The sequence below is a fragment of the Strix uralensis genome, chromosome 2 (assembly GCF_047716275.1).
Source record: "Strix uralensis isolate ZFMK-TIS-50842 chromosome 2, bStrUra1, whole genome shotgun sequence".
Classification (NCBI taxonomy): Eukaryota; Metazoa; Chordata; class Aves; order Strigiformes; family Strigidae; genus Strix; species Strix uralensis.
In genome coordinates, this window is record NC_133973.1 from 7,133,554 (window position 1) to 7,148,927 (window position 15,374).

The 15,374-nt window shown below is 41.5% G+C and overlaps 1 protein-coding gene across 1 annotated transcript in view; it reads right to left on the minus strand.

The window, feature by feature from the left end:
- Positions 1 to 12,476: 12,476 nt before the first annotated feature.
- Positions 12,477 to 15,374, minus strand: part of MAN1A2 (mannosidase alpha class 1A member 2) — a 145,734-nt gene continuing 142,836 nt past the window's right edge. Inside the window, exon 13 of the mRNA XM_074853972.1 lies at positions 12,477 to 13,787. Within this exon, the coding sequence (XP_074710073.1) occupies positions 13,655 to 13,787 (133 nt within the window). The 3' untranslated portion in view covers positions 12,477 to 13,654. The remainder of the gene's footprint in view (positions 13,788 to 15,374) is intronic.

A 15,374-nucleotide genomic window follows, 5' to 3' on the forward strand; every position in this document is an offset into this window, starting at 1 on the left:
TTTTACTGCCAAAGCCTTTTTAGCACTTATGAGGACAGGCTGAGAGTTGGGATTGTTCAGCCTGGAGAAGAGAAGGCTCCAGGGAGATCTCATAGCAGCCTTCCAGTACTTAAAGGGGGCTACAGGAAAGGTGGGGAGGGACTCTTTATCGGGAAGCGTAGTGACAGGACAAGGCATAACAGTTTTAAACTGAAAGAAGGTAGATTTAGATTAGATATAAGGAAGAAATTCTTTCCTGTGAGGGTGGTGAGACACTGGCACAGGTTGCCCAGAGAGGCTGTGGCTGCCCCCTCCCTGGCAGTGTTGAAGACCAGTTTGGACGGGGCTTTGAGCAACCTGGTCTAGTGGAAGGTGTCCCTGCCCATGGCAGGGGGGTGGAACTAGATGATCTTTAAGGTCCCTTTCAACCCAAACCATTCTATGATTCTGTGAATGCCAGGACAGTCCAGTGGTGCACAGACTAGCAAAGCTTCCACAAAATTTGCTCAGCAGCCCATTTAGTTATTAATTTGTACATCTGCTAGTGCTATAGAAGAGCTGACCTCTTTTCCAGGTGGACCATAATGTTCCCTTTGTCTCCTGTTGGCGCAGCTCGGTGCAAACTAGTAGTCATTGCTACTGATACCTGAAGGTGGTAAGCTGGTAAGAAAGCTGTATCCATGGAGGTGTGCAAGCAGTGCTCAATGGCCCCAGAGGTCCAAAATATCTGTACACAGTCTCTGTAACTGCACCAGCTTCAAGCATATCATGTTGAAGCTTCACATACAGCTTCCAAAAAAAAGGCGTAGAGAGGCATTTCTTCATCAAGTTCTTTCAGTCCAAAAGAGTCTTTACCATCTAATACAGAATAGCTGTAATACATCTGACTTTCTGAGTCTTCATAGGTATTTTTCAGTTTTTGTAAAAGACAACACAATTGAAGAGTTTTAAGGTGCCAGTACTCAGGAGAGTTCGCCTAGCTTGTTAACCAGCTATTACACTGCAACCCCAGTGTCTCACCCATATCCCTTCTCAAGGACTTCCTTCTTCAGTAAGGCTCAGCCTGGTTTGAAGATCTTTCTTTCAGAGTGATGCTGTAGCACTTTCTCAGATTAATTATCAAGTGATACTCTTCAGAAAGTCACCCAAGCCTTTTTTAAATTATTGAAATAGTTGTCAAGGCTAAAAGGGACAATTGCACCATCTATTCTTACTGCCTGAATAATGTAGTCCGTAGACTTTCACCCCTTTATGTCCACTGAGCTTAATAACTTGGGCCTGACTGAAACACGTAATACCGAAAAGCATCCAGACCTCATCCATAGGTGTCAAGAGAAGAAGAATGTATCACTTTGCTTGGTGATTAAGCCTTTTCACTGTTCAAAATTTATACCTTATTCTTCAGTCTGGATTTGTCAAGTTTCAGTTTGTGGCTTTTGATTTCTTGTTATGCTTTCTCTACTAGAATATAAAGCCTTTGAGAACTCTGAAGTTTCTCCCAGTACAGGTACTTATATACTCTGTAATCACCTCATCCCTTCATATTTTTTTTAAAAAGTTACACGAATGGAGCATTTTCAGTTTCTTTTTACATGCTATTTTCTTTTTCAAATATTCCTGCATCGCAGATTATTCAATGCAGTGATTTCATCAGGAGCTAGATATACATTTTTGATAATCCCACATGCAACTTTAGGTATGTAAGTTTTTTTAATTAACCTAGGACAAAAGCACACTGGACTTTTATGTGCACTTGGGCTTTCTACACACTTTACTTGTAAATGCTGATGACATAAGGAACAGTGCATACCCACCACTATGTTCAAGACAGCCACTCTCACGGCAGGCTTCTTTTGGTCCCTCTTGCAATTGATGTCTCTTGTCTATGAGGTTCTTGAAATAAACTCTGGCACACAGGTATTGCTAGAGCAATGTGGTCTTTCAGGCCACAAGGAATAATCAAGGCATGAAAGCTTGACGCTGATCATGGCACGGTAGGTTTTGCCTGTAAGCAGCCATTGAGGTGGCTGTTTTGTGGTTTTCTTGCTTCTAGGGACTTTTCCTCGGCCCTCTTAAATTTACTAGTTATATATTTACAGAGAGATAGTTACTTTTACGATGATCTCATTTACTTCGAACTGTCTGTTCATGGCATTGCTATAATAAGAATATATTTTATATATATATAAAATAAGAAAATTTCAGAGCAGGAGCTCGATCCCTTCTTTTAACAAGCACTGTGATAGACTGCACATTACCCAGAATATAGGCCCCAGCTGGGATCTCCTCCACCTGGGTGTCCTGTCAGTGTCTCTGTGCTCAGACCTGGGCTGTGGGAACAGCAGGGAGTGGGCAGATGCTGGGCGCTGAAAGCTGTGCTGGGCGCCAGCACCCAGGCTGCCAGTGGCAGAGGTGCCAAGGACAAAGAGTCCATCTCTAGAGGAAAGGAAGGTGGAAAGTGGCCACCGGGCTGACTTGGGTGACATCCCAGTGTAAAGACCAAGTCTGCATTTTGATCTCATCACCCTTTCAGAGGGGAAGGTGTTTTGGACGAGGAACATCATGGACCCCACTGGGTGGGGTGAGTGCAGTATAAACCTGTGATTTTTCATGTGTGTCCCCTCCCGGCAGCTCCTGGGCTAGCTCACACCGGGCAGACTTTGATCTGAGCCTAGCACTTACGTCTTGGTCGTATCCTTTGCTTGGAAAGGAAGGAGTTTATGATCAGCTGTTGGATAGGATCGATGCTTGCTTCACACAATTTAAATGTGCTGGCTCTGCTGGTCTGTGCCTCTTCCTACCACAAGATGGTATCTTTAGCAATAGTTTCACCTTCTCTATGAAGCCCAATTTAATATTCTGACTGCTGAGTTTCTGTATTTACAAAGCCTGCACTTTTATCACAAATAACACAGTGCAAGGTTGCTGATGCAGGCTGCCTGCTTGTGGGTACAGTAGATTCAGACAAACAGAGCCAGAGGGTTTTAACTCTGATATATCATGTCCAGCATTCATGCAAGTATTCATCTTACTTCCTCTCCTGCTAACACTCTTGGGTGCTTTGCAACCCCTCTTACAAGTCAAAGTTTCACAATGTAGCTTTAGGGGAATGGCTTAGTGCATCTATTTCAAGAAAAGGTCCCTGATTCATCCTCTAAAGATTGCTCAAGTGGGAGTGATGCCATGTTTAGCTGTGACAACAGAACCACCAGAACACAGCCCAGATAGCACCTGGAAGAACCTCCCAAACCCAGAGTGCCACAGTCTAGGTTTCTGTTCCTGTCTGAGGACAAATTTGTTAATACACTGGAATTCCACACAAGCCTCTTTGTACAAGCAGATATGTAGCACAGGATTAAAAAACCTCCAGGTTTCCCCCTTCCCTTCTCCCTCCAGCACTTCTGTTGCTGAGTGGTGGAAGAACTACAGGTGATTAAGAGTTAAGGCCGAGTGTATGAATCCTGTTCATTATTCACTTCAGAGTGGAAAAATAAACCTGCCTGTACAAAGATCAGTGCAAGAAACTACGAGGAATTGTGGGGCTCACATTTATATTACGGAACATTTTACTTGGACATTATGTTATTCAGTGTTGTGTTTTATCCTTTGTTACTGTGAGCTGTCTCACTAAAACCAGGATGTTGCCAACTGTGTTTGAACCAGAGGAGTCAACAGAAGAAATTGCCTGGTATGTCTGGGGAATGGAGATCCATGTCTGTATCAGATTTATGTTTAAAAAAATTTGCTTTCCAAAAACCCAAGTTGCCCTTACTTTAGCATTTGTAGCAGTGCTCAGGGTGAGCTTAATGCAGTAGTGCCCACTCTTGATCATTTCATGATGCTGAAACTTCTGCCAGATTGGGAGATATGCCAAGGTTTTTTTTTAATTTTTAAGGGTGTTTTTTATCATTCTGAAAGAAAAGGGAAGGGCTTGAAAATATTAAAACATGAGTGACCTAAAGGCCTTTTTTATTAAAAAAACCAACACAACTGAAGACATGGAAAAAGATCCTCAAACTTATTATTTAGAAGCAATCTCATAATTCTTGCATCGTGACTCAGAGCTGTTGAAAAATTGAGGTTGTCAAGCAGCTAGAAACTAAACTACAGTCTTTTCTCACCAGGAGCCAGCTGAAATCCCACGGTGTCCACAGAGGTTACCAGACTCTCCCCATCAGGCGTGTTTGCTCCCCTCCGGGAAGAAGATCACAATTCATGTCCTGTATCACAAACTTGCCACCATCCTTTGTGTTGATTTCCTGGTCTGTTCAGGGCAGCCTGCTGCATCCCCTGTGCCTGGCTGGGGCTGCCAAGCCTTGCTGGCTCCTGAAGCAGGGGACTTTGCATGTCCTGGGCAAGCCAGCTGCATCAGGTGTGACACATGCAAGTGGGGAAAGGATGTTCAGCATTTGGGAGACAGACTTGTTTGCTGTGATACAAGTAGGAATACAGCGTCTGCGTTTACAGGAGCTTGGCATAAGGTTTTAGCAGGCTATAGTATTAATTTGATATAAATAGTTGCCCAGGTAACACTGGCTCTAAGATTTGAGCACACGAACAGCAATAATGTATGGATTCTTTGAAATTATTTGCCTGGCTAAAGTGTACAGAACCGCATGACTGTGTATCAGTGCAAGTCTAAGAGTACACTTGCAAAAATGCCAGAGAACTGTCAGAGAAATCCCTTGATGTAAACATTAATTAGTACAGAAATAGCCCACAGACATAAAGCACCTCAAGTAATAATGGCATATGTACCCAAATAAAGGACAAGATGAGCATATACAAATATGGGCAAACCAGAATGTAAGTGCATGCAACAGACGGAATCTTCAGAGATTACGTTTCTGAGGGTACTGATGATCTTCACTTATTTTGCTGTGTAAGAATCACTGCACAAAGGACTTTATTTGTGGACTGTACCAGTCTTCTATTTTAGTATCATGTTCCTTCTTCCTTGTTTCTTGTTCAGTAACAAATCTTCTGATAAAATAGAGTGGTGTCCTATGTTGATAGCACTGTTTCAACACATTGCAATCTGATTCAGCCACAGCAAATCCAGTGGTGAAAGCTAATTGGATAACCATGTTAGAAAACTTAATAGCAAGTATTTTGGTGATTTTCTATTTGGTGATTTTTTATTCATCATTACTCAACCAGCATAGCAATACTCTCATCCATGTAGATCAGAAAGGCTTTTTTTCTGATCCAATGGCATCTTACACTTGCCCTGCACTAGAAACAATTAACAGCACAAAGGAAAGGCTTTTGTAAATTCAGCCCTAGATATAGAGCTCCCATAGGAGCTCTGGAATGTAGGACAGGAAAGGATCTCGTGTATCATTGATTCAGGTACTTGAAATTAGAGGCAAGCACAAAACATCATCCTTTTCTTCAGCAGATCAACATGCTTGTAGGACCTCGTTGTCAGAAATTATTCAGATATTGCAGGAATCAATTTGTGTGTAGTTTTTTTGCCAGTTTTGTCCTCCAGGAAAACCAGCTTTTTTCTATCCCAGGATTACCAACCACTTGATGTGTGGTGGACAGCAGTTATCCCCTCTGTCAGTCTTCCATTTTGCCAGGCTAAACTCTTCTTCTTACCTCTCTTGACACCAACTCTCCATTCTCTGGTAAGCGTCAATATTCACTGTTTTACACCTGTTCACTGAGACAAGCCCTTCTACATATGGGTGACCAGAATCATACACCATAACTCAGATGTGATCATCCTCCTTTGTACAACACTTATACTTCTTTAGTTTCACCAGAAATGACTTTTTGATGCATGCATGCTTTGCCAACAACACGTGGCTCTTTAGCAGAGCTTATCTTGCACACTGTTTCTATTGGTTCACTAAGTGACTAAACTAACTCCTAAGAACATCCCCACTCTTCTCCCCATATGTCAAGGGCTATTAAATACAAAGATACCACCTATGGCTCAGGAAGCTGCAGATCATTTCAGGGTACACTTGTAAAGTTTCCTACTCTTCTGTGGGAATCTGCTTTTGGTCAGTGTTGAGCCAAGGTGCTAGGTTAGACAGACATTAGTTTTGACCCAGCACAGCCATTTTATTTTCACCTGCTTTTTTTCACCTTGCATTGGTCATCTGTGTCATTATGGCTGACTATATGTTCAGGTCTTTCTCAGTGTTAATGATTTCAAACTAACAACATCCCAGATTACAGTGAAAGGTTTTGCTTCTAGGCCCTGGAGGAACAAGTTTGCCTTTTGACTTTTTAAATTTCTTTTGTCTTCTGCTGTTTCAGGCCTCAAGATTGTCTCATCTTTCATTCTTTTTATAGACAATTCTTCCTAACTTTCTTCTGCTGCAAATTCTTCTTGACATTACAGAAGATTTGTCCTAGTACCAGGAATTAGTGACATTCACTAAAACACCTATAAGTTTCCTTCTCCATTTTATACATTGTTTCTCTTCTATCCAGTTCGTTATCCACTGTGCAGCTCTTACGTTTAACTTCATATTTTCAAGACAAATTAATCAAGATGCAGTATTGCATACATTACTGAAGTTCAGTTACGTGAGATGTACCAAACATCCTTCATCTGGAGAATGATGTATCTCATTAAAAAGTAGTATCTGGTTACTATGAAAACTTTTGTCTTTGGTATCCCAAGTAATTCTGCATCTTCAGCGACTCTCCAAAATACATTCTGTGGCCTCACAGATGGTTCAAGTTAAGCCAGAAGTTCTGTAGAGGGATTCACAGGAATGCTGGGCACAATCCACACACCAGTCATGGATGGGTCTAGCAGTCCACATGAGAAATCTTCCCGCGCCTCGCCTGGAACCTGTGCACAGGCCTCTGCCACAGGTGATGTAGCAGACTGCTGGCATCCATTCGTGTTCTCTGGGGCTTCCTCCACTGATTTCCTTGCTGAAGCTTCAGCATGGATTGGAGAAGAGATCGGTATGCAGACATATGCAGCACCAGTTTGTAGAAGAAGGGGTTTGGGACATCCTTCTTTTTAGTAGCTGTATCAGTAACGCAGTTCTCATGGGACTTCTGTGCGATCCTGTACAACACGTGATGCTTTCTTCTCAGTCATGCAGCAGCTCATCCTTTCTGGTTTATATGGTAACAGAGACATCATACCTGTTGCTTATAACTACTTGTACAATGGAAACCATGCAAGAAAGAAAACAGTGGAACTGTTGGTATACATGGACACACAATGCTTTTCTCTTCCTTCCCAAATCCCTCCCTGAATTTTTACCTGCAAGTAGCTTGGCTGTATGAGTGACTGCTCTCCTCAAACCCTTTCACATAGGAGTTTGCTCAGCCTGAAATATTGTTGTCAAAAAGACTCTTGCTCTTCAAATTAAAAAAAACAGCACACCACCACCAACCTTCACACATCCCACATGTGAACTGGCACAAATGAAGTAATGTCTCCTTTCCAAAGCCCACAGAATGCCTATGGCTTTGCACTGAGTGAAGCCAACTCCCAGAGCTACAAGATGAAGGCTAAAAATAACCCATTAAAGATTAATTTCAGGATTTTTAAATACCGCTAGTTAATATGCACAGGAAAAGCACATGGTCTCCAGGAAGGAGCACACACAATCACAGAGTCTACAAGGGAAGGGAGGGGGGAGGATGACACCCAGGCAGAGTGCCAAAGGAGAAATAAAAGACGATACTCGTTATGAGGATAGAGGTGGTGCAAAGAAAGCGTGTTTCAGAAGAGGCAGAAGCAGAGCGGCAAAACACTTCACTGTTGAAGAGGCAGAGACAACACAGTGCAAGCACGGAGGGCAGGATCCTGTTTGAAGAACAGTGAGGACAGTAATGAAACCTTCAGGATTGGCCAAAATGTTATAAACAAGGATAGAGATCTTGATGGTACTAGAGCAGGAGGCAAGGTTTTTTGTGTTAGGGTTCAGGGGCTGAGACAGTGTGACGGGTGGACATAGCAAACATGCTTTGATGCAAGAAGGGGATTTCAGTGAGGTGGCTTAAGGGCTGAGCACACCACAGGAAGATCAATGGTTGCAAAAGACACTGCCTTGGCAGTGGCACTGCAGTAGGAAGCTGGGCGCATCATGAACATGCAGCGCTTGTGTGGAAAGCTAGAGAGCAACGGCTGGGTGCGTAACTGGATCTCAGATGGCATATCAGGACAGCAGGAGTGTACCCGGTGTCGTGCTGCACTGAGTTATGGCACTTTGGAAGCAATTTTCTCTTATAAAGTAAAACTGAAGGAGGTTACAGCACCCTGAGGCAGAAGCACCTGGGAAGGCTGGGCATTGGATATAAAGCATTAAAACACGACACACAGGATGGCAGTCGTGGCAGGGCATGAAAACAACGTACCGTGTATGAGCAATATGGGTGATGTCAGGCAGTAAGGATTATCTACAGTTAATGTGAATCAGAAATCAAATATAGTTATTCACTTGCTGTACTGCAAAACAGAGAGTTATAGCAGCAGTTCCAGGGAATTTAAAGGTGCAGGGAGAAAACAGGCTCACCCAAAGCAATTTCCTCATACCAATTTTCCCTGTGAACAACATTTAAACAATTACAAACTTCTTGCTTTTCACAGAGTGTAGAGGAATGGATGGATGGTCCAATTCACTGGCTATTTAGTATCAAGAAAAGCTTGGGGTTTTAACATGTCTTAAAAAAATTAAGTCTATTTAGTAGCGCTGCTCGTCTGCCTGTCCCCTTTACTCTCATCACTAAGAATCTTCGAACTTTTTAGCCTCTTTCACACAAATGTAACAAAAGGGTAGAAAACTCAAAATTTTGTGAGATTTGGTGGCTCTCACAATGGCACACAAACAGCCTCAAACTGTTGTACATTTAGCTACATCTTAAGAAAAATTTGAGCACTACAGCGACCTGTTAAAAGCAAGCAAGGGGTACAGGGGTTTAATTTTGCAACAGGGGGGTTTTGATACACGTTTAGTCCCTAGTAGAACTGCAGAGGAAAGAAAAGCTGTAGCACCACCAAGTGTATGAAACAGGATCAGCTTCACAGTCCAATGCTACAGGAGGTTGCTACTGGAGGCAAAGGACACAAAACACACCTTTTTCACTTAAAGACATTCTTTATTCAATCTTTTTAATATACAATATTATTTTTAATCTGTAAAAAGTACATATGCAGGATTCCAGGTCAGAGGCAGAAGGTTTCCACATCAGAAGATAGACTTTTGCCCTTTTATTATTCTGGAGGAAAAATAATCTGTCAGTTTTAGACAAAGCAAGAATAAAGGCAGAATGCAAATCCAACTTCCACCAAGCAATTAGGATTAAAGGCAACAATTCACCATAACAAGTCAGGCTGTCTCCTTCGACTTTGGTGGTTCCCAACTTTTCTGGGCAATTACAGAGCACTTTGTTAGAAGGGGCTGACAGCCAAAGCAGCTAGTGCTTATCATCTCTGCTACAGTTGAACGCACATAACTTGCAAAAGAGCTTGGGTTTCCTCTTTGTATGGCAACTCAAACTCTTGAGTCAGAAGACTGTTTCTCAAAATTCAAGGAGTGAAAGAGGGATGTCTTATCAGGGTGAACAGATCTCTGAACTACAGTGTGGATCAAGAGCTTGCTTTCATTTTTCTCTGGTAACAAAAAGCCTGTTTCTTATTTGTCCCCTTAAAAACATGGACTAGATTTATTAACGTACATAACAGGCTCAATTTGCTGAAAGCCTGTTACTACAGCCCTGAGATGTAAACTGCCTCACCACTTTCTGTGGATGCCAGGTTACATTGTTGATCCTTTCAATGTTAATGCTATTAACCACTTCTCCATTCAGACTAGGGAGAGTCACATTATGAAAGTTTGTAGTATCATTTCATCAGGGACAAGAGGGGATCATAAAGGACTGTCTGATAGAGCTGTGCTTAGCTGTAAATCAGCACGGGGTAGATATTTATCCTTAAAGGATGGTATTACAGTGAGAGTGTGCTGTTATTTTCACTTTTCAGAACCTAGATATTCAAGAGTCACATCTTCTAAAATACTGGGTGGGAGTGTCAGTGATTGGGAGGTAGAAGACAGCGATCCACAAATTTGGAGTAGGGGAGCTAAAGGAGCCTCAAAGGTGTGACTGGCACAGGGAACTACCTGCTTTTCCGTTTACTCCAGCATACGTACTATTTTCCATACTTCTCTTAAACATTCAGCTTTAAGTACTAGATTGTGCAGCAAAATGAACACCCAGAATATCATTCAAAGGTTTTGTTTTTAGAGGACAAAGCTAAGAAGTTGACTTCTTGACTGCAGGACACACACAGCTCCAGGGTGGTCAATGGAAGCTGCAGAAATCTGGCTTCTTTGAAAAGTCAAGCTGTAAGTGTTAGAAAAAGATTTACTGCTAGCAGATCCTGACCAACAGGCAAGCTTGAGGCTTGGATTAGGAAAAGAACTGAACATCCTTGTTTTGACTGCACGCAAAGGAAATAGACAATTCTGGGATTTCCAAGCTCTTGTCCAAATCCAGTGTGCCAAAAATGAATATGATTTTCTGTTCTTTATTTCATCCTGTAAGACGAGAGGGTATTGTAGAAATCGCTAAAATGGGACAGCTACCTAAGAAAAGGAGGATTGCTTTGTTAGAGAATACAGTGCAAGACTCGGAAACAACTAGGACTAAAAAGTCGTTTTGTGCTTAAATTTACACTCTATCTTCATGAAAGTATGTAAGACAGCAGCAACAGAATGAAAATGGCAATATTCTACTGTACCTTATGTACCCAGAGGGAAAACAGTCTGAACTTTGGGTTGCACGTTACGCCATTCTGCAGATCAGAACCTACTTCTCTGTGAAGTACTCGGAATGAGGGCACGTCACTTCAGTCAGAAGTTTCAATATCCGTGGTGCTTGGTTATTAGGCACACACCTCGCCCAGAACTCATTACCTCAAAACTCAGCTTGCTCTAGGAAATCTCAGGATGGAGAGATTCATGAATGACACAGAAATTAGTCCTTAAAATACATTATTTTTGATAGACTATGCACATCAGTAGCTTCTGGAGGAAAAGGATAGTTTGTATTTTAAAGAGTGATAGAGTAGAAACTGACAGCTGTTGAGTAACTGCAAAATGAGAAACAAGTGTCCTTTATTTGGTACCTGCTGCTTGTCTACACAAAGAAATAGCAGTACTGTACATCTGCTTTGAGAAAAATACCATCCCATAACATGAAATGGCTTAGGTCCTCAATTCAAGCATTCTTGTGGCAGTGAGTTAACCCATTGGGATTCACGGAGAAATTAATCTGAAGGGTCGCTCTTTAATTCACAAGAGGGGGATGGAAGAGCAGCAATGATAAGAAGTTTGCCGTTTCTGGGACTCCAGAATTCTGTCCTTGTCCTTCCTCTGAACAGACTGGCAGCCATTCTACATCTGCATTTATCAGGTGGTGTATGGGGATGGGTGTATGGGGTGCAAAGTGCCCTTTTTCTTTCTTTCTTTTTTTTTTTTTTTTAACAGAAGAGTCTGCTTTTCCTCTTTCTCCTTTGTACCCAGACAGATTTAGGAGAACAAGACAATTGAGCGCAGTTTTAAACTAGTAACAGTTTTCACGGGGTGGGAGAAACTCGATTTGAAAACATAACATATCTGAACTTTGGAAAATGGAAAATGACTAGCTCTTCAGTAACTCACTGAATACTAATTAGAAAAAGAACATAATGTGGGACCAGTAAGAGGAATCCATTTATTAAGCTACTTCTAATTTTAAACAAACAATTACTTGAACCAGTATTATTTACTAGATCAATTACTTTATCAGTTCTCAAATTATTTTTAAGGTACTGCTGCAAATTACAGTAACTAAGTAACTGGTATTAAGGTAAAACATTGAGATTGGAGTTTCCTCCTCTTAAACTAAAGCAACTGTCTGGAAAAAAGCATTTTTTCTTAGATTGTGATTTCTATGTCTAAGTTAGTGTCAAAGACAAGTGTAGAAAAATTTTATGGGGGAAATTCTACTGTAATGTACAGTCAGATGTATTATGATGGAGAGAAAAGCTTTTATATATAAATCTTCATATAAGAACATTTTTTGAGGGGGACAAACAGCACTCACTCCCTTTAGATCTGATGCTGTACTGCTGTAGCTCACTGAAGAGTTCCTCCACTCACTGCAGTATGAAAACACAATCAAGATTTTTTAAAGACTCAACCTGTGCACTGATTAGGAGGGAAAGTAGTACCTCACAGCTCTTTTTCAGCAGGGGGTCAGTCACCATGGTAAAAGGATTTGAGAGCTATAAAGGGGAGTAAAAAGAATAATTTGAGCTGTAAGGATTCTGGAACAACGGTAAAAAAAAAAAGAGACTGAGATATACCCAAAAAGATGAAACTTCTTTTAGCAAGCAAGTGAAGACTGAAACAGACTCCATTTAAGTGATACTGTCCAGCCCAGCCTAGGAATATTTGAAAAAAACCCATGTAGGTAGCAGCATCTCTAATGGAAGAAGAGACTCTTCAGTTTCTTCCTCTACCACTAATGGAAGAAGAGACTCTTCAGTTTCTTTTTCCACTCATATGTAAGAGATGTTACGTTCCTTCCAAAGATGTTCATGTTGGCTTTGTACTGGAGCACCCAGAAGAAAAGGAGTTTTGTAAACTAAATCAAAGGCAGTTCGAGGCTTCTGTCATACAAATACCTGCAAAGAAGGTTCTGTGAATAGCATCCAAAGAATGAAATTTTAACTTTTAGGAAAAATCCAGATTGTGTGGAAAAATATAAAGCAACAAACTCCTGCTGCTTATCTCTATGGGAACGTTTTTAGGTGCCATAAACTGTATCCTCCTATATAAATCATGTTGTCATCTCTGTTTATTTAGCTAAAAGAACCAGGACTAATAAGAGAGTGTTTTCTTCCATGTGACAGGATTTGTGAGGAAGGGAAACTCAGGCTCCTTCCTACCCCTGTGATATGCTCCAGACTGTGACTGCAGCTTGCCAAATGAACTAAGCCCACGTTACTGACAGTGAACTACAAACCAAATGCTTACTAATTGTTGTTTTGGATGTAAGCACACAACACAGATCTTTCAGCATTATTTTGGAAAGGGAAAATGAGGAGGCAATAGTTTTTATAGTTTAGAATTTAGCTTTGAGGTCCTGAGAATGGCTGCCAGTCTGGACAAACAGATGCTCCTTAGAAAATTCAGACAGGTACAGAAAAAAATTCAAATCCTGATGCTGCTGGTGCAGTGGTGTTGCTTTTTGTTGTTGCTTTGCTCATGCCATCATCAAACAAAAAAAAAACCAAAACAAAAAAAAAGAAAATCTAGGTATTTGGAACCCAAAGAGGTGACTGATGTGTTCCTTGCAACAGCGAACAGCAGCAGCAGCAAGTTCCTCTCCCTGGACGGGAAAGCCTCCTCTTCTTTATGCTGCTACATTTATATTAAGCAGTAGATTCCATGTCTTGCTAGGGTTCAAAGCACATGAAGTCTCTGTCCTGCAAATACCACACTAGTGTGTTTTGGTCATGTATAAAACCGAACTTTTAACTTATCTATATGCTGAAGAGCTTTGTTTCTCACGCCGGTACTTGCTTGAGTCAGAGGTCTAGTTTTATCAAGTGTCTGTCTCCTCTCCTGCTTAAAGTCTCAAGTGGTCCATGTAAACAAAACAGAGCTGAAAACAGTCTCTCTTCCTCTTCATAGAGCTGTTTTTATCGATATGCAGGATTTCCTGACAGTGTGGTGTTGGCTAAATGTAAAACAGGCAGAGGATGAGCTTCTGTGTTAAAAACCCAGTTGTCTAATGGTAGAAGGTCATCATTGGAGAAAAGCAGATACAAATACCTAGATATCAAGACAGAGAGGAAAAATGGTGTGTATTAAAGCAGAGCAACAGACAGGCAGGGACAACACGGCAGCTTCAGGTCCCACCAGTCAGCAGCTAAAGCTATAAACAAGTTACTGGCTTCCAATTTTTGTACAGCACCCACACAGCCTTCTCCATTATAATGATCTGAAGAGTCATTTTTATTGTGATCAAGCCCTTCAATGAAAAGTTGTCATAAAGACAGCATTTTGATCTTTCCAAGTGACTTCTGTTTTTCAAGACTCCTTTCAAAGACTTACAATGTAAAACAAACATCAAGACAAAAAGGATGAGAAGTTGGGGAACAGGGGAGCAGAGAAGTTGTTGGCAAAAAATTCTTCTTAATGGAGTAAACCCACTTGGAAATGACTCATTCTCTTTAATCCCAATCAAAGATTTTGAGGAAGCACAAGAGAAGCCAGTAAGTCGTGCCAGATATCTGACTTGTCGTCACTGTGCTGGAAGCTGGTTCAGCTTCAGGTGGGAGGAAATGGGCCAATATTTTGTGCAGAAGGGATTCATCAATGTTGTACATTATAAAGTAGTGCAGAGCAAATGAAGCGTGTAACAAAATTAATGTTTCTGGACATACGTGGAAGAAAAGTTTTGGGTTTTTTGGTTTTTTTTTCCTTAATATACACTTTTGAATGTGGCTGTGCTACATGTTAGTGGTAGGGATCTTTGTCAAGGTTTCCAAACTCAACTGACAAAATTCAAAAGGCATTTCCCTTGTTCCAGAAAACCTGACTGTGCAAGTGCAAGCGTAATGTCGTGGGTGCACAGGACCTCTCAGCTCCTGCTGCAGCTTGCTTTCCTGTCATCCAGAAAATGACAGGTCTTGCAGCATGTGACAAGGATGGGGTGTCGTCCCATTAGTGGGGTCTGTCACATCCAGCAGGTGCACACACGTTGTTCTGCCTTCGCTCTGCTGAGGCTGCTGTTACTTCACTCTCTCTCAGACACTGGTAGTGTCTACTGTCTACAGTCGTGTGTCACTGCCTGACCATTCTCCCATTGCCCTTATTTGCCAGTTGTATCCACAGCACAACCCAGTCACTGAAGCTCTACTTTTTCCTTCCCTTCCTCACCAGTTAACTGTTTACAGATAAAAATTTCTCGCTGAGATGATTCAGTGTTGTCCTGCATGTCTAGTCTCTTTCTCTACATTTTTCATTAGTCTTTAAAGCGTCATGCCTTTCCTTTCCTCCTTACTCCTACCTTGCTTTCTTCCTCTGCAGCTCTCCAAACTCTTGTTCACCACAGCAGCAATGTTTCATCTTACTAAAATTCACCTTCCTCGTTTGATTCATGCTTTTTCTTTGAATAACTTAACCTATTTCTATGTCTTGCTCCTTCCCACTCACAGCTACCTTCTTGCCCCTCATGCTGCCCAAACCCTCATAATTTGCCAAGTATCTTTGATGAGCCAAAGTTTCTGAGCAGTAACAATGCATCTTTGGGAGAGGTATCATTTTTGAATTTGAGGGGAATGAAGAAGCAGAAGTTATCATCCCTAGCAGAAAAGATCACAGCAGGCATTCTGTAACACACATTTTATGCCCCTC